This window comes from Dromiciops gliroides, chromosome 1, assembly GCF_019393635.1.
Source record: "Dromiciops gliroides isolate mDroGli1 chromosome 1, mDroGli1.pri, whole genome shotgun sequence".
In the NCBI taxonomy this organism is placed as follows: domain Eukaryota; kingdom Metazoa; phylum Chordata; class Mammalia; order Microbiotheria; family Microbiotheriidae; genus Dromiciops; species Dromiciops gliroides.
The window spans coordinates 619,702,728-619,723,036 of record NC_057861.1 but is presented as its reverse complement, the minus strand read 5'-3'; the positions used below and the strand labels follow the sequence as shown (position 1 = coordinate 619,723,036).

The 20,309-nt window shown below is 39.6% G+C and overlaps 1 protein-coding gene across 2 annotated transcripts in view; it reads right to left on the bottom strand.

Annotated features, from left to right (window-relative positions):
• PRKCB (protein kinase C beta) overlaps positions 1 to 20,309 on the bottom strand; it is a 674,437-nt gene that overhangs the window by 256,746 nt on the left and 397,382 nt on the right. For both annotated transcript variants that reach the window (XM_043975695.1, XM_043975696.1), the window contains exons 7-8: positions 17,935 to 18,069; positions 6,863 to 6,959 (exon numbers count right to left, since the gene is read on the bottom strand). In XM_043975695.1, coding sequence (XP_043831630.1) covers positions 6,863 to 6,959; positions 17,935 to 18,069 — 232 coding nt within the window. The remainder of the gene's footprint in view (positions 1 to 6,862; positions 6,960 to 17,934; positions 18,070 to 20,309) is intronic.

The following is a 20,309-nucleotide window of genomic DNA, read 5'->3' as shown; positions in this document are numbered from 1 at the left end:
TCCATGTATATCTGTGCTTTATAAATGTGTTTCTTTTAAGCAACATATTTTTAAGTTTTGTATTCATAGGCAGTCTGGCCCTCTCTTTTGTTTCATTGGATATTTTAATCCATCCACATTTAAAGTGATTGTGAAAGCTAGAATAATATTTTTTGCATATTTTTTACTGGTGACATTTTCTCCCTTGTTCTTTCAAAAAATAATTTGTCCCTGTGATTAGTCTTGTTTAATTAAATTTAAAGCAACCCTATTTTTATAGGCTCTCTTCCCCTCACCCTCAAACCTCCCCATTATTGGGTTTTTGTTCTTTTTTGGTGAGGCAATTGGGGTTAAGTGACTTGCCCAGGGTCACACAGCTAGTAAGTGTTAAGTGTCTGAGGCCGGATTTGAACTCAGGTACTCCTGACTCCAGGGCCAGTGCTCTATCCACTGCGCCACCTAGCTGCCCCCCTCCCCCCCATTATTGTTAATCAACCTTTTTCCTAGTATAGGAGTTTTTCTTATCTCATTGACTGCTTTTTTTCTACCTTTTATTTATTTACCTAATTCTTTCCTTCCTTTTCATCTTTTTTCTTCTTCTCAGTTAAGTAGTTAATTCAAAATCCTTGTTCCTTTCTTCCCTTCCAACTTTTTTTGTTTATTAGTTTTCCTCTTTTTCAGTACCTTTTATTCTTTGGATCATGATCTTTTTACTAATTTATTCCATCTTTAATCTCCTTATGTTCTTCATAGAATTAATTACTAAAGTATGAAGTTTAAGTTCCTCCTTCCAACAAATATCTATGTTATTGCTTTATAAACCCCCCTAATCAACTTTTTTTCTATTGTGCCTCACTCTCAGAAGTATAAATTTCTGTTGAAAGTAAGAGCTTAGGGCAGCTAGGTGGTGCAATGGATAAAGCACTGGCCCTGGCTTCAGGAAGACCTGAATTAAAATCTGCCCTCAGACACTTGACACTTACCAGCTGTATGACCCTGGGCAAATCACTTAACCCTCATTACCCAGAAAGAAAAACAACAACAGCAAAAGAAAGTAATGAGCTTAGATGTCTTGTCCTTTTATGGGGGTGGAGGAAAGAAGACAATAAGCCTTCACATAGTACTTTATGCTAGGCACTGTGCTATGCACTTCCACAATTATGATCTCATTTAATCCTCACAACAAACCTCTTGAGGTAGGTACTATTATTATCATCCACATTTTGCAGTTGAAAATCTCAGGCAAATGGAGGTTAAGTGGCTTGCTCAGGGTCAAACAGCTAGTAATTATCTGAGGCTGTACTTAAACTCAGGTCTAACCAAAAACAAACAAACAAACAAACAAACAAAAAACAACCCTTAAACTCAGGTCTTCCTTACTCCAGGCCCAACTCTATCCACTGAACCACCGACTCCACTTGCTACCATTTTTCTGTGTCACAATTCATTCAACCCAATTTTATCTCTCACTTTTCCATGATGTTTCCTTCCCAATTTTCCATGCAATCTTCTTCCTAGGTCCACACACACATGCTGATTGCTCTGAAGACCTCTGATTTCCTTTGTCTAGAGGTAGGATGTTGTCCACAGAAGTACAGAGGAAATGGGCAACCCATGCATCAAACCCTGCAGGCCTACTCTTTCATTGTCACTTCTATTTCTTAAAATTTATCTTCTGGTGTACTTTTAGAAAGAAATGTTTTAGTGCTCTCTCTCTCTCTCTCTCTCTCTCTCTCTCTCTCTCTCTCTCTCTCTCTTTTTCAAACAAGAAAGTTGCGAGGATTTACTGTACAGGTGCGCTACACTAAGCCACAATGAACAACCGGTCTGGAATGATAGGAGTCCCACGGAATAAAATCAAGAAGTAGGTAGGTGGCATGTCCTTTTGTCAGGGAATTGTCAAATGGTAGTCCGAGTCCTGCGTCAGATGGTAGAGCTAGCAGCATAGTGCTTCGTAGGGAGATGAAATTTCCAGATGATTTCTGCCTTCGAGAATGTCACCAAGGGTCATTCCATCTCTGCTCCTGTGGCCTCAGTGCTCAGCATGGTCTGATTACTTGGACCTCTACCTCATCTTTCTCCTCTTGAGTTTCAGCCTACGCATTCGCTTCTTCCTCCACTTGGCTCTCCTGGCGCAGCGGAAATCGACAGGATGGCGCTAAGAAGAAGTCTCTCTCTCTCTTTTTAACACAATAGGTGTCTCATTCATTATAGATTTTTCTTTTTTAGTTTATTAAAATGGAGTAACTTATTTCATTGTGTTTTTGCTTTCCTTGGTAGTGGTATTTACTTTGCCCATGTTTCTGTTGTTTAAGGAATTTGCAAGTCAATTAATCTACTTGAGATTTTGTAGGAATATTTCAGATCTATTTCTTTTATTGAGTCTTTTTCATTGATAGGATCACTTTTTCAGATTATATCCTTATGGGTTGCATTTTAAGCTTCTTTGCTTTTTCTGAATATATTATTCTATTTCCTTCTGAGTTTTTTTGTTTTTTTGTTTGTTTTTTGTTTTGGGAGGGTTTTTTGGTTAATGTAAAAATAATCTTGTCTCATTCAAATTTCTTTTCCTTTACATTTGAAAGTTATCTCCTGATCCCTTGCAGAACTTATTGTTTGTTACTGGAATCGTAAGATTTACTTAGTATATATTTTGGAGTTTGTTTTTCTGGTGGCCTGTGGATTCTTTTAAGTGATTTTTTTTTCTATATTATGAAGTTCTGGGCAATTTTCCTGTATTATTTCTTATATTATAAAGCTCAGGTTTTTTTTAAATTTCCATGTCCTTCTAGGAGGTCTATGATCCTTAATCAGTTTCTATGCATCAAATACAGATTTAAGATAAGTTCTTTAGGCATCTATAGTGATCAGGTGTTCATTTAGCATTGCTACGTTTTGTTTGTCTTCTTCCAGATTATACTTTAGTTTATTTGTATTACCAACATATTTTTAAATTTTTCATTTATTTAGACATGTTGGACTTATTACCGTGCATTCAAGTTTTACTATTCTGCTAATTCTTTCTGCTGTTTAGGCCATAAATTATGGCATCTATTACTTCTAATTTCTCTCAACATATTGATTTGTCTCTCAAACCATTCGGGAATATTCTATTGTGGTTTGATGATCTCTTGGGAATCCACAGGGTTCTGTGCTTCATCAGATATTGGTTCAATTTCTTTTTGTCTTGAAGTATTATTTATTTAGAGATTTGTAATCTTTTGGATGCTTTGGCACTCACATCTAATTTTATTATCTTCTCTGCTGATTTATCTGTGCTCTAGTTTGTTTTCTTTTGTTTGTTTTCTTTTGTTTTGCAGGGCAATAAGGGTTAAGTGACTTGCCCAGGGTCACACAGCTAGTAAGTGTCAAGTGTCTGAGGCTGGATTTGAACTTAGGTCCTCCTGACTCTAGGGCAGGTGCTTTATCCACTGCGCTACCTAGCTGCCCTGTGCTCTAGTTTTTTAACTGAATTTTCTTCCTCTTAAAATCTCTATTGCTTTTTGCCTTTTCCCCTTTATTATTCCCTTGCTTTTTTTTTTTTCCTGATATCTCTATAATACCTGATTTACCCTTGTAGCTAGGCTTCAATTTTGCCTTGGGTTTCTTCCATGTTGGTTAATTCATTTTTCCCTGTCCTGAGTCCTTAAACGTCTGTTGGTACATCATTGGCCTCAGAGAGATTCTAGTCTCTTTTCCCCTCAATCCTGGTACAGTCTCACATTAGTTAGATTCCTATCCCAGTTTCCTCCATTCTTCGATTCTTTGGCTGGCCTGAGTAGGTTTCTGCCACTTTTTGTAGGACTGTAGGAAAGCAGAATGGATATTCTAGGCAAAGTTTTCACCACCTTGGAGTTTTATAACTGTAGGTAGAAGGGAAGTATGGAGGCCTGCCCCTATTCATTCCCCTCATCTGTTACTGGGGAAAATTAAAGTCCACTGCTTGTTGCTGGGGGAAAGACTCTGGCAACATATGTCAGCAGAGGATGCAGCAAGAGGAAAATCCATAAGAAGTTTCCAAGACACAAACCAATGGGTTGTTTCATAAGCTCAGTTAAGGCTTGGATTCAGGTAGAGAAGGAGTGTTAAGCTAAAGAGTTACTGATTAGCATTCCTCACTGCAAATTAATAACACTATTTCCTTGTTGGTCTTGCTTTCTCTTTTCTATGGAAACAGTCACAATTGCTTTACCTCTGGAATATAATTCCCCATTTGTTTTTCCTTGCAAGTTAGCCAGGACTGGAGAAATAGCTTTCTGGCTTCTTGGTCACATGACCTGGCCCTGAATGAAAAGTCAATGTATCTCTTAGTTCTTTTACAATTCTAAACAGATATCTCAATTACTCACTTCTGAAACTTAAATTTCTCTGTAAGATTTCAGTAAGATACCCGAAAGAAAACAACAGTTGCTCCTTCTTCTGAATAAAGATGACATTCCTTTGTCACCAACAAGAGGGACTATACTTTGAACTATTTCTTTGCTAAAAGGGATAAGCAGCACAGAACCATCCACATTCTCTGACTCTGCATGGTGAAAGACCCACATCTGCAAAATGGCTACTTGGCTTAGGTTAGGGTGTTTCAAGCTAACTTGCTCACATGTATATTACACCCATCACTGCACTAGCATGATCAGAAGCAAACATCATTGTTCACATCACACTTTTAAATTGATCCACCTTGTTAATTAGTCTTTTCTCTTCCAGAAATACCTTCAGCTATGCTATTTGTAATGGGGTGGGACTACTGAAGTTTGACCTGACCAGCTGACAGGAGTCTTCTCCTTGAGACACACCTTGAAGCAGGAGAGATAGAGATAGGCCCATTGGGCGTGGCTGCTGCCTTTGTGGCATGAGGGGGACAAAGATGGCTTGAGAGACCAGAGCCATCTCTCTCTCAACTTCTCCTAATCACCACCAGTGGGAGACAGTCCTCCTTCAGGTGCACCCCCAATAAGGGAACTTTCCACAGTCAGATGATCACCCCATTGGACCACCATTGCTCCTCTATAAAAGTATTTGCCTGGTTCCTGCTCAAGAAGATAATGATCTCAAGGTTTTCCTTTCTCTAGCGCCCAAATAAAATATAATTTTATTCTAATTGGATTTGTGTGCAAGAGGGTGTAATTCTTTAAAGAGGAATTACTAAGGGGCCCAACCCCTACCCCAAACCCCCCATCAATTACCCCCATAACACTGTTGTATGATATTGTGAGGGTCCTGCTTCCCTTGGTGCTATGAGACAATAACAAATGTAAGGGGTACTGTAGAGCTATACTCTGATGATGCCTCATGAAGCCTATTCTAGACTTAGTACTCATTAAAGGTTAGTTCCCCAACTACTTTCTGTCACCTGTGGAGAGATATGGCCTGACTACACCAGGAAGATTTCTCCCTTGGGAACACACAGATGAGAAATCATTCCCTAGACCTCTTCTGAATGATCAGGTTCAGATGAAGACATACAATCTCACAAACAGACAACCAAGGTCAGAATCCCAACACTTCGCAAAGGCTTCACTGGGTCGAATGATCTCTTCAGTTACCTAACTATGAAATGCACTAGAGATTCAGGCAGAAACAAAACAAAACAAAATCCTGCCTTGCCAAAGAGCATCAATGAAACATTTAACAAATACACAGAAGGAAGTGAAATTCTGAAAAGAGACAGAGAGAAGTAAGGTAATTGTTACTGCTTTGTTAAGCTTAATGCACTCTAAAACATAATAGTTCAGAGATTCATGTACATTTTTTATGTTCTTTGTATAATGAAATGTTAGTTTTGTTTGATAATTATCAGGCTTATAATATCTTTCCCCAAATCTGTCTTAATAGAGGCAAATAGTCAAAATGAGATCTCTCTAAGGTTATGCCTACTGCTGTTTCTTACACGTCTGTTGCATTTATAGGTATCAGCTGAAGAGTATTTATTTCAGGTATGTGGCCAGATTTGCTTCTTACACCTATATGTTTTCATGATTTCTCCTTTAGAAATATCTGATAACTGTCATGACCAGCTGTACTTGCATGATAGAAGAATCAAGTAAGGTGGTGGCTTTTGTTGATTGGCAGTTTCTGTGCTTTTTATTACTATAGAACTATGGATTCCCCAGTCCCCCAGCAAATCATACCTTTCTTCTCTCCAAACTCTGCCCATTCAGGCTTTTGCTTAACACAATGTTGGCAGTACAATGTAATGGAAAGAATGTTGGCTTTGGGGTCAGGTGACCTGGGATATTTCCTCCCCCCCCCCCCAATTCTGCTGCTTACACTTGTGTGACCTTGGGCAAATCATTTAACCTCTCAGTTAAAAGTTGCTTTTCTTATCTGTAAAATGAGGGTGTTGAATTAAGTGGCCTTTGGGGTCTCTTTCAGCTCTAAATCTATGTTCCTGTAATCTTTAAGGTCCCTTCCAATTCTATATCTATGATCTTACAAAGACCATCCAATGAAAGGAAGTCATCAGTAGTTCAGAATCTCATGTAATGCCAAATAGCTAGCACTTAGATAGTGCATTAATTGCATATAGTATCCCAGCTTATCATCACAGCAACCCTGAAATGGCAGAGCTATCATTATCCAAATCTTATAGATGAAGAAACTAAGGTAGACAGAGGTTAAGTGACTTGACCAGGGTCACACAGCTAGCAAGTTGCTAAGGCAAAATTTGAGCTCAGGTCTTCCTGACTCTGGGTCAAACATGCTGTCCTCTATGACACCTAGATGTTGATTGTTTATCACTGGAAGAAATAATATATCAATAGCAATGTAATTGGGCTATATTCTTGAGAAGTACCAAAAAACTATGCTATAAACATGAAAACCATCACCTATTATGTAGATGCAACTCTCCAAATGACCAGAAAAAGTACAAAACATTTACCTCAAATTTCTGCCGGAGTTCTTCATTGCCTTCTTCTCCTTCCGGAGGAACCGGAACATTAAAATACTCTCCCTCCTCTTGACTTAGCAATTTAAACCTAGAGAGAGACAAGACAGAATCAGAGTTAGTAAAATGGCTCTCCCTCATCATCTGGTTTCAACAACATTTATATTTTGCTCCTAAAATCAACATGTGTTTAATACTGTCAGTAAATCTGAATCCCCATTTTACAGAGGAGAAATATGAGGTTTATTCTGAAGTGAATGATCCAGTCATGTAGCTAGTAACAACTCACATTAGTATGAGACTTGAAAGTTCACAAAGAGCTTTCTCCAGAACCCTGTGAGATATGTGTTACAGTATTACTAAGAAACCTGGTTAAGTGACTTGACCAGGGTCATTAACAACTAGTAATGTCAGTATCCTGGCTAGAGAGAGAGATTTTAAGAGCTATGAGGGGTCAGCACTCTAGCAAAGAGCAGGACCCAGCTGCTCAATCAGAGCTGTAGTAGGCTGCTTTTAAAGACATATTGGAATAACACGAAGAAAGAAATTTTTAAAATTACAGAATACACATTTCTGTGAAGCTAAGTAGCCATTTTGATTGCCTTCAGAGAATGGCTTTGACTCAAGCAAGCCTCTGAGGCATAGGAGTCATTGGTACACTGTTAGAATTTCTGAAAGACTTTGAAGAAGATATATCTCTGGGCATCTCCCCTATGATACTAACGCCTTGGGAAATGACTGGAAGGAATGTTGGATGTGATTATATTTTCCCTTTGCCTACTAACCTTAGACACTATGGCTATGTCTAGTACTTCTTCAATGGCCAAGAGTTGGCCTTCTCCTATCTAAATTTATAATAATAAGTCCTTCTTTAGTCAGACTGATAGCATCTCAGATACAATGCCCATCCCATCAATCTCAGGGATGACATGACAGGAACCATGGATCTGGCTTCTTTTCTTCTTCATCCTCTTACTAATGGTTCACAGGTTAAAGGATCATTTGCATGGACAGCAAAGAGTGATTACCAAGGGTGTATTACAACAATATTGATCCATTCACATCAACATAACTGCTTCCTCAGGCTAGTAAGTTGCTGTAGCCATATCTTACCCTGCCCCCACCCCAAGCAGAGCATATGGCCAAGTAGCCATGAATATTTTTAGTCCATGTGAATTGGCTTTCAAGACATGCCCTCAGCTCTTTGTAACAGATCAAACATGGGTGGTCTTCCTGAGAAGGAAAATTAGGGGAAAGTTCCTACAATTGGACAGTTACCTTGATAGAAAGAGAGCCCCATATTGGGAGATCATAGGTACCTTAAAGGACAGTCCTTAGTGGTGTTTGGGCACCATAGATGAAAACATAATGCAGTTATTGAAAGATCTGGATTAAAATGACAGACTTTTATAGTGCTTTAAAATTTACAAAGCACCTTGTATGGATTATTTCATTTGATATAACAAGGGGACCAGACAGTAGTTGCCTACAATCAATGAGTGTCAGCAATGATATTCAGTTCAAGACTAGAAAGAAGAAATAATTAGGAAGCTGTTGAACAAAGAGCTAAAATACTGAATTTCAGGGTGTTAGGTTCCCACATACTTGGTTAGAGCAAAAAAAAAATCAATGTAACAGATAATAACAAACTGGGGAAAAAATAAAGATGGAGAATTTGCAGGCAAGAGTCTAACAAAAAAAAAAGAAGCCATTAGGGAGCACAAAAGTCCCAAACCAGTAGAGTTAAAGGCAGCTGTGGGGTTGGGGGGAGGGGGGGTATAATTTCCAAAGGCTTTGTTTCTGTTTCAGTATCACTGACCATCAGAATCAACAATGCTAGGTAAGTACAACTTGATAATGCTTGTACAGTTGAGATCAAGCAGGAGTAAGACAGAGATTTCTGAAACAGAGAGGACAGGACAGGATAGGATAGGAGAGAATAGGACAGGACAGGATAGTGTTGGATAGGATGGGACAGGATAAGATAGGATCAGATGCAATTTCAAGGCAGTTTTCAAAGATATCTAGGGAAGATTTTTTTTTAAGTCAGTCAATCTTTCAAGTGATTTTTTTTTCTTTTTCTACACTATTCTAAATCACCATCAATGTGAAAGCATCTGGAAGTTTGGCATCATGAAGGTCACAATCTGGATAACTGACAGTTCCAGTTAATCCTGTCATGAAACGGAACCTCCCGGAGGGTAAAACATCCAGATGTGCAGCCCTGGGTGGCTCAAACATCCTTATGGCTGATTCAGTTTTGTACTTTTTATCCAAATGTTTTGTTGACATATAATGAAGAGAGAAAAAAGATTGAGTCATATGAGTTTACTTGGTAGACAAGCTGGTCTTAGGAAGGAAAAAAATAAACATCCAATTTATTTCTAGATTCAGGAAAAGCTCAGGGGAGATGGGAAAAATCAATTAAAAGAGAAAATAATAATTTCAAGAATGTTAAATGACTAACAGCAGCTAGGTGGCACAGTAGGTAGAGTGCCAGGCCTAGAGTCAGGTAGACCTGAGTTCAAATCCAGACTATGTGACCCTAGGCAAGTCATTAACACTGTTTGCCTCAGTTTCCTCATCTGTAAAATGAGCTGGAGAAGGAAGTGACAAATTACTCCAATATCTTTGCTAAGAAAACCCCAAATGGGATCACAAAGAGTTGGACGGGACTGAAAACAACTGAACAACAAATACCAGCCCTCTTAAAAGTTTTCTGAACTTAATATGAAATTGACCATGAGAAATCTGACTAAAAACCCAAGTTTTCAGCATGGATCATACAAGGAGATGCCCTCCACCCTCCATAATACGTACATTTTCACCTCTTTCTTATTGTCCCCTTCCCGATCACAGAATCTTAGTTGAAATAAATGTTCTCTGTTTCCCTTATGCCCTATTTCCCTTTGTCCATATTTTCCTTTCTCCTCTTTCTTCTCTGCCCATCTTGCTTATATATAATCTTCAAATTAGAATCAACTCTTCATCTTCTTATCTCCTTCCCTGTTTCCCAATCTTTTTTTCCCTCCTCCCCCAATTGCTTTATCTCCTCTCATTCTGCCACCTCTGTCTCCTAATTATATGATTGAGCAGAACAACCTGAGGACACTGCCACTCAGAGGTTGGGCAAACCAGTATATTGCCTCGATACAACAGGAATAATCTAAGGCTGGATTATTCCTGCTTTCTGAGCAAAGTTGAGCAAACCTGATAATAGAATTTCTAAAAATCACATCAACTAGAACCCATATTATGAACCAACAGTAGTAGGAAAAGCAGCAAAATCGGGGAAGAACTGAGTAAATAGAATTCATTGACAATAGAACTTCTCCTCTTCCTCCTCCTCATTTTCCTCATCACCATTATCCATCATGATTCCAAATTTCCATGACATTTTACGTTTTATAAAGCACTTTCCTAAAAACAATCCTGTGAGGTAGACAGAACACATATTATTGTCCCTTATTTTGTGGATGAGGCAACTGAGGCTTAGAGAGAGAAAGTAGTTTTGTCCAAGGCTACATCCTATTCTTGATCAACTTGGATAACAGGCCCATTGTCAAGGTGTTTCACTTGAAAACGAGGAACGTGCTGCCACTTTTGTTTTATCGTATCCAACATATTGATTGGCTCTATCTACCAGCCCAGTCATGAGAAAACTGATTTACTTGCAGAGCATTGGTATTCCCTTTATACAACAGATATGTTTGTGAAAAGTTGAGTGTAAAACATTTTGAAAAATAAATCAACTTCTCTCTTAAACTGGAGGAGCTGACTATTGAAAAGAATTTCTTCGTAAAATGAATTCCGTAAACAAAAATCACTCCCTCCCTAATTTAGCCTTTAGGGCAACTAGGTGGTGTAGTTGATAGAGTGGTAGGCCTGAAGTCAGGAAGACTCATCTCCCTGAGTTTAAATCTGGCCTCAGACACTTACTAGCTGTGTTACTCTTACTAGCAAGTCACTTAACATTGTTTGCCTCAGTTTCCTCATCTGTAAAAAATGAGCTGGAGAAAAAAAAGAACTGTGGAGTATAGATGCTGAATGAACCATACTATTTCTTTTGTTTTTGGTGCTGTTGTTTTTTCTATTTTGAGGTTTTTCATCATTGCTCTGATTTTTCTCTTATAACACGACTAATGCAGAAATAGGATTAATGTTATTATATATATATATATATATATATATATATATATATATATATATATATATATATATAACACCTATATCAGATTACCTGCTGTCTAGGGGAAGGGGGAGGGAGGGAAACAAAAGTTGAGAACTATCTTTACATGTAACGGGGAAAAAATAAAATACTTTATTAATTAAAAAAAAATAAAAACAAAAAAATGAGCTGGAGAAGGAAATGGCAAGTCAATCCAGTGTCTTTGCCAAGAAAAACCCAAATGTGATCATGAAGAGTCAGAAACCTGAAAAAAATTACTGAAACAACAAATTGTTAAATTTATTTTAAATTTAGAAATTTATATGATAGGTATGCTTTAAAAAGGGGACTTCCTTCCATATCCATAATTCTCAGTACTGTGGATCATGGGAAATGGTATATGAACATGGTTATGCTATTACAAAATGTGAAGAATGTTAAATTTGTGAGGAACAAAATTGATGGACCCTTAGAAACATGGTAGACTAATGATGGCTAGAGCGACGTCAGAGCATCACCTTTGAATGGAAAGGGGAATCTGCAAATGGAGTCTGGAGGTGGATGGGAAGAGCCCTAATGGGTTATTTTTCCCTTGTTATGACAGAGACTGGTTATATGGCCAGGTAAAGTTAGTCCAAAAATATACAATGGCCTGATGGGTAGGAAAGAATTATTTTAGGACAATCCCTCGTTCTATAATTTAACAATTATCTGTTCTGTAATTCTGCTTAATGCTTTAAAAAATATATATATATCCAGTTGAGCTGATGAGAAGAAAAAACGTGAGGGTGGGGAATTGAATAAAGCTAGACTACGACGGGTGGCATGCCAGAATGAAACACAGAAGAATCTCCCTCACAAGACCTTAGGAGTCAATCTAAGGTATGGGGCAGAAGAGAAAGAAGACCCTCCATGTGGAATGGAAATTCATCCATCTCCATACCCACCCGCATCCTATTTCTTCACAGGAATGCAAAATTTTAAAGATTCATTGGTTTACTCTTTTGTAGGTCAGAAGATCAGAAGTCCTGTAATAGGTTGTATAGATGTAGGAGAAAAATGCTTAAATCACCAATTGACTTAAATCAAGAAAATATTCAGAGGCAAAGCATTTCATCTAACCTCGGGCTGAGCTCCAGTTCAATCTATGACCTCTTTCTGGGCAGAGATAAGGAGAACATTCTTTCAGTTGGGCTTTATCTACATAACAGATATCTACATTGAAGCAACAAAATGTTATTCCACTGTGCCTAGCATTGGATAGCCTCTTCCTCTGAGTCACTTTCCCTCATTTACTGCAGATGTTTAGATATAAAAACCATCAGACCATTTCCCTTTGCTTTATTCCAGGAAAATCCTGTGACAAGGAAAATAATGTGGCTTTTCCCTTGCAATAGTTTAAAAAGTAACATTAAAAAATTACCAGATTTCCTTGCAAAGTGGTCATACCTTTTATCCCAATTTTTCAGCACTTAAATAAGAATTTTACCATTTTTTCATATGAAAGAAACTAGTCAGAGCCAGCAGTGGGAGGCAGATGATAAAAGAAGCAAAGAATATGCAAGGGCATTGGGGAAAGGAGGGGCAGGGAGGAGATGGGGGTGAAGGAGAAACACAAATTCTGCTCAAGAGATATTTGTATATATCTAGCCATTCTATTCAGCACCAAATGAAAGTGTGACCATTATATAATTGACCACAATTACTTGAATCAATAGACCACAGAATGCTGGGATGTTAGAGCTGGAAGGGTCCTTAGAAAACAGAACATCAGGGCTGGAATGAGACTTGAGACCATTTTGTTCATTCCATTCATTTTATAGATAAGGAAATTGAGACCACAGAAAGAAAGACTTGTTCAAGAGCACTCAGCCAGGTGGGGACAGAGCTGGGCCTATAACCCAAGGCTCTTGATTACCAATCTACCACTTTCGTATTTTTTTTTTTCATTGCTTAATGGGCTTGTTTGTTTCTGTCTGGACCTGTGATTTCATTGCTATGAGGCAGTAGTCTCATACTCAGAAAGAGATCCCTGTGGGACACAAATTGATTTAGGAAACCACAGATTAACATTATCTATGTTGTGCTGTCTTTTTGTTTTTATTTAATGGAGGGGGTCAGGGCAATAAGGGTTAAGTGACTTGCCCAGGGTCACACAGCTAGTGAGTGTCAAATGTCTAAGGTCAGATTTGAACTCAGGTACTCCTGAATCCAGGGCCAGTGCTCTATCCTCTGTGCCACCTATCTGGCCCTACACCAGATATACTTTTTTTTTGGGGGGGGGGTTAGGCAATTGGGGTTAAGTGACTTGGCCAGGTTCACACAGCTAGTGTTAAGTGTCTGAGGCCATATTTGAACTCAGGTCCTCCTGAATCCAGGGCTGGTGCTCTATCCACTGCGCCACCTAGCCACCCCTACACCGGATATACTTTTAAGTTTAATCTGCATTAACATTTTCTCCATTACTTTCTTAAGTCTAGACAATCAGCAACAACAGAAAACCAAGCCCTGATTTACAGCATTTCCTAAGGTATAAATGCTCACATTGAAAATTTATTAGCAATACGTGCCTCTCTACAGCACTACAGATTAACATACTCCTATGGTCAGAAGGGACATTCATTGGGAATTGTTTAGGATAAGCCCCTCGTCCTACAGAATAGAGACCTGAGACCCTCAGGTGTTGTATGATTTGACCCAGGTTCCACAGAAAGGAGATTAGAAGGGATAATTTACAAAGGACAGGGAAAGTAGTGAGAACACAGGACAAAGAAAATCAGTCTCCTGTGCTAATTCCGCTGCTAACTTGATGCCCAACCTTGGGCAGATCAATTGTTTGCCCTGTGTCTTGTTTATCATATCTTTAAAATGAGGACAGTGAGGCCCCCAGGCATGGTGAATAAAGAGCTGGTTTCTGGAGACTCAGGAAAACCTGGATTTATATCCTACTTCTGGTATACTGGCTGTGTTACCCTGGTCAAATCACTTAACCTTCTTGCCCCAGGTAACAAGAATATAATTTGCAGAGCAGTTGCTGATCTGCCCTGGGAGACAGTTTCCTGGATGGTAATTCCCTAATCCAGTGAAGTCACAGGTGCTGTGATCTCTTTTAAAAATTTAGGGAGTTAGAGTAGATTAGTAATACGATCTTATTTCATTCATTCATACATTCATATATTTATTTATTTTTTGTGGGGCAGTGAGGGTTAAGTGACTTGCCCAGGGTCACACAGCTAGTGTCAAGTGTCTGAGGTCGGATTTGAACTCAGGGCTGGTGCTTTATCCACTGTGCCACCTACCTGCCCCAATATAGGATCTTATTTTTATGCTAATATGCTATGTTCACAGTGCCTTCCATTTGAACATCTTGTGTTCCAAGGCTCCTTCTAACTCTGACACTGTTTGAGAGTCTTTTATAGCTTTAATATGTAATGTGTCTGTCTAATAAACTTGTTGGGTGCAACAAAACCTGTCCTTCTGGTTTAAGCCTTCTATCTGGTTTAAGCTCCCAGAGTTAAACTTCTGGAGCCAGCAGTCATGTCCCAGAAGTGTGAAGACGATTCATCGGTTATTTTGGCAAATGCCCTGAGCTCCAATTCTCATCAGGGAAGCTAGAAGTTAACAAAAAGGAAGTGATCCATTTGGTTTCTTCCAGAGAAACCTTCAAATGGCTAATCTGGTCATAAGTGGCTAAATTATCTTAGGACCTTAGAGCAAGAACTGGAAGGGACCTTGGGGAACATCTGGCCCGACTCATTTTACAGAAGAAGAAACTTGGTCTCCGAGGAATGGAGTGATTTGTCAAAGGTCACACAGTTCATAATGGCAGAAGAGGGGTATGACCCTCGGTGGCCTAACCTCAGACTGCAACACTACTTCCCCCTTGCTCTGTCACCATATTCCAATCACCTCCTTCAGTGAGCAGGCTGCACTGTTATTCAGGCTGGGGAAGAGTGAGGAGACATATCATTTCAAGCTTTCCTTCTGAGCATTCTGCAAACAACTCCCTGAGCTCTTAGATAATCAAAGAGGGGCTCAGGTGGCAGGATTGAGCATGTGGACATAGTTTGGGGTCTGTGCCATCTGCAGGGGAGGTGAAACTCACTTCGAGGCCCTTAATAGGAGACCATGGCTCTGGGGGCACCTCAGCATCAGAGAGGGAAATTAACAGGGCATACATCCTGCTGAGAAAGCAGTCAGGAAAATGAATAGACCAATTCAGGAGAGGCTTCTTAGACCTACTGTGCTCATCTTCTGGATGGTAACAAGAGCATGTGGACATAGTTTGGGGTCTGTGCCATCTGCAGGGGAGGTGAAACTCACTTCGTGGCCCTTAATAGGAGACCATGGCTCTGGGGGCACCTCAGCATCAGAGAGGGAAATTAACAGGGCATACATCCTGCTGAGAAAGCAGTCAGGAAAATGAATAGACCAATTCAGGAGAGGCTTCTTAGACCCACTGTGCTCATCTTCTGGATGGTAACAAGAGCATGTGGACATAGTTTGGGGTCTGTGCCATCTGCAGGGGAGGTGAAACTCACTTCGTGGCCCTTAATAGGAGACCATGGCTCTGGGGGCACCTCAGCATCAGAGAGGGAAATTAACAGGGCATACATCCTGCTGAGAAAGCAGTCAGGAAAATGAATAGACCAATTCAGGAGAGGCTTCTTAGACCTACTGTGCTCATCTTCTGGATGGTAACAAGTGACAGTAATTACAGGCTTTGGACAGAGTCTCATAGGGGACTGAAAACAACCCATAATCAGCGCTTCTTTGAGGCCCTGGCTCCAGAAGTCAGTGTCAAACTGAATTATTCATACCGATTCCCCTCCTGAGCTACCTCTTAAACAGCTCCGAATGGGGATTTGATGGGCTCCTACTGTGTAATTAGCAGGAGGGTAAGGAATTCTGGATGTGGGAGTAAAAATTTGATGACTCTAGCACAAAGAAGATGACAAGAATATCACCTGTTAAGTCCTCTGAGGCTAGATCAATTGTCCTGTTTAAGGCAACCCTGGGAAGAATGAACCTACAGTTTGACCACTTCTAAAAATAGTAATAGTAGGTCACAACTCTGAAGACTGTTACAAACTCTAGTGTACCCATTTCACAGATGAAAGAACTGAGGCACAGAGAAGTCTAATGACTTTCTTGTTATCACCTATCAGCCAGTAAATGACAGAGGAGAGGCTTGAAACATTCTAGGCCAATAGCCTTTCCACTGCACCATGTTATCCAACAATAGTGACCCAAGTTCAAGTAACACTTTACAAGGCAATTTATATCTATTATCTCATTTAGTCATCCCAACAATTCTGGAAGGCTTCAGTATAAGGATTGCTGTCTCCATTTTACAAACGAAAAGACAGAAGTTCAGAGGTAAAAATGACCTGCCCACTGTCACATAGCTAAAAGCAATACTTGAACCCGGGTATTGTGACTTCAAGTTCAGTCCTGTTTCCTTAAATCATGCTCTCTTCTATTAACAGCTCATTCATTCATTCAATAAACATTTATTAAGTGTCTACTATGTGCCAGTCACTGTACTAAGCTATGGATCACACAGCTCAGGTACAACATGTTCAAACAGGAACTCATCATAATTTCCCTTAAACCCATCCCTCCTCTAAATTTCCCTATTTTTTGCTAAGGGCAGTCACATAGGTTCTCAACTTTGAAGTCATCTGTGCTTCGCCCTTTGACCTTGACACATCCATCCAGGGACCAAATCTTATCAACCCTACTTCCACACTATCTTTCAGATGCATTCCCTTCTTTCTAATCACATGTTACCCTAGTTCAGGCCCCCATCATGTCTCATCTGGAGCATTGCATTTGCCTCCTAAATGTACCCCCTGCCTCCAATTCTTTTTCTTCTCCAAATCTACTGCCTAAACAGCTAACAAGTTAATATTCCTAAAACTTCCTTGCCCCAAACTTAAAGGCTCTCTATTATAACTAGGATCTATCTCAGGGTGGCTGGTGTGCTAAACGTTCCTGAGGTCAATTCCTTCTCTATGCACCTTTGTACCAACTTGCCTCCCCAACTTTGCCTAGAAGGAGTTGTTCCTCTCCTCTGCCTGATTTGGATTCATAAGATCCTCCTGGACTCAACTTTCCTGTTATCTTCTGGGTGAAGCCCTTCTTGCATTTTCCAGGACACTGTACTCTCTCTTCCCTCAAAAGATCATGTATTATTTATTTATTTATTTTAGTGAGGCAATTGGGGTTAAGTGACTTGCCCAGGGTCACACAGCTAGTAAGCGTTAAGTGTCTGAGGCCAGATTTGAACTCAGGTATTCCTGACTCCAGGGCAGGTGCTCTATCCACTGTACCACCTCGCTGCCCCAATCATGTATTTATTTATCCATGTATACCTTTCCTCCATCACCTAAAATGTGAGCTCCGTGAAGTTTAGGATTATTTCCTTCCTTTCTTTCCCCCAGCACCTAGTCAAACATGATAAATGCTTAATTGAATTAACCACTTAATTCAATGAAGCATGATAAGAGTTTGGTCAATTAAACTGTTTGTAGTGGTGCTTTATTCCTACTACCTCAATTGGTGCTCCCAATAGCTAAGTTTCTTTATTCCCATTTTACAGAAGAGAAAAATGAGTCCCAGAAAGGCATACAGACTTATGTAAAGTCATTAGTAAATGAACCACATCAGGATTTTCAGTTTCCAAATCCAGTGCTTTTCCACTCTACTAAGTGGTTTGTTCCTCTTTCACATTTGCAGATTAATAAAAAAAAAAAAAGATTAAAGAAACTCAATTTTCTTTCTTCCTTACTTTAATCCCTGAACTTACAAGAGAGAGAGAGAAAGATTGCATGTAATATTGGGTCATTATGGCCTTTTAGGTATGGCTTTTGTAAAAAGTAAAAGCATTTCTCACCATCCATCAACACCAGCTTTCTGCAGCTCCGAGATCCCAAAGGACAAGGACCCCATGAAGTCATTCCTGCTGGTCAGATCCCAGTCCCAAATCTCCACAGAAAGTCGTCTGTCTTTGTCGGATTCTTTCAGTTGACTACAAAGAAAAAGATTTCCAAAAGACATTCTTTTACATTATGACGATAACCATCATAAGAATTTATATTTCTATGGGCTTTAGGCTTACAAAGTCCTCTCTCACAATCACCCTTTTGAGGCAATCATGGTTCTCCACATTTTATAGCCCGAAAAGTTAAGGAATCGGAGGGAGGGAAGATGACTAGCCAAATTTCTTACACAGCTAATAAGCATTAGAAGCTCTTTAGACTACTGTGCTTCTTTGACATTTCCCAGGCAAATTATAAAGGACATGAAGAAGTGTGTGCAGAAACTTTTTTGATGACCCTGTATCTGTCCATCAAAGCCCTCATTTTCCACAGCCTCTAATTTCTTAGGGTTTGAAGTGAATTTTTTTTTAATTCTTTTTTTTTTCTTTTGTGAGGCAATTGGGGTTAAGTGACTTGCCCAGGGTCACACAGCTAGTAAGTGTCAAGTGTCTGAGGTCATATTTGAACTCAGGTCCTCCCGAATCCAGGACCTGTGCTTTATCCACTGCGCCATCTAGCTGCCCCAAAGTGAATTTAAAATATACTACCGATGCTAGGAATGATATAAGGGGAGGACTGCCATAGGCATTTTACTGAATTCTAAACTACATGGTTTCCAGAGAAATGTATCATCCCTGGTTAGAAAAATTATAAACCAATCAAGAGTAGAAGAAGAGAAAGAATTCTGGACTTGGACTCAGGATCTGGATTCAACTGCTGGTTCTACTACCTACTATGGTGGATCATCTTGGGTGATTTTGATAGGATTTCAATCTATGAAGAGACCTTAGTGATCAGTTTACCCAAACTCTGTACAGTTTCCCGATGTTTTTAATAAGTCCTTTATAATTCTCAAGTTGTGATAGTAATCTGAAACTGATAAAAGTGGGGGGTGCAGGGGGGAAGAACACTGGAAGTGTAGTTTCTTGATCATGTAAGGAAGGTACCCAAAGAAGTCTGGAAAGGGTTAGAAGTTGTGTCTATTTTGGTTTTGTTTTTGTTTTTTTTGTTTTTCGGGGCAATGAGGCTCAAGTGGCTTACCCAGGGTCACACAGCTAGTTAAGTGTCAAGTGTCTGAGGCCGGATTTGAACTCAGCTACTCCTGAATCCAGGATTGGTGCTCTATCCACTGTACCACCTAACTGCCCTGTTGTGTCTATTTTAAAGGGGAAGAAGAACCAGAGTGGTATTTAGGCAAAGTAAAGAAAGAGAAACAAAGAACAAGGTACATAGTAGATAGAAAACTGGCTTGAAGATCAGGAAGATCTGAGTTCAAGTTCTGCCTCTGACACATATTGGCTATGTGACCCTGGGTAAGTCACTTAACTTCTTAGCGCTTTATGTGGCTCTCTAAAACCATGAATTGCAGAGAAGGCAGCATCCTTCATTGGTAGAAGATCCTCACCAGGAACTCCCTCTACAAATGAATTCACAGGTTCTATCCTTATCCATCTCTTTCAAGAAAAAGGACACATGGAGTATTTCTCCCATGGAATTATTATAGCAATGCAAAACAGATGAGATTGGAAATCATTAGTCCAGGAATCTGTGTCCAATCAAAACATCTGTAGTCTCTTCCACCAATCCCTGTATAGCTTTCCATTTCAATCCAACTAACTTTTATTAAGCCCTAACTATTTTTTTTTGTGGGGCAATGAGGGTTAAGTGACTTGCCCAGGGTCATGCAGCTAGTAAGTGTCAAGTGCCTGAGGCTGGATTTGAACTCAGGCCCTCCTGAATTCAGGGCCAGTGATTTATCCACTGCACTGCCCCAGCCCTAACTATTAGATAATCATTTAGCTTGAGATCAATGACAAAAATGAAACAGAATCCACCTCATAGATCTTCTGTTCAGCTACAAGAAATACAATATGCATAGAGATATGTAAATTCAGAGTTATACAAAATAATTTCAAAAAGGTGAGGTATCAGGGGAACCTAGGTGGCGCAGTGGATAAAGCACCAGCTCTGGATTCAGGAAGTCCTGAGTTCAAATCTGACCTCAGACACTTAACACTTACTAGCTGTGAGACCCTGGGCAAGTCACTTAACCCTCATTGCCCACCCCCCACCCCCAAAGCAAACAAACAAACAAACAAAAGGTGAGGTATCAATACCTAAAGGGGATCAGGAACAATTAAAAATAATGTAATAAATAAATAAAAGGCTTTGTCTGGGTTCCATATGAGTGACACATGCAATGTGGGAGGAATCTAAGCATTGATATGGA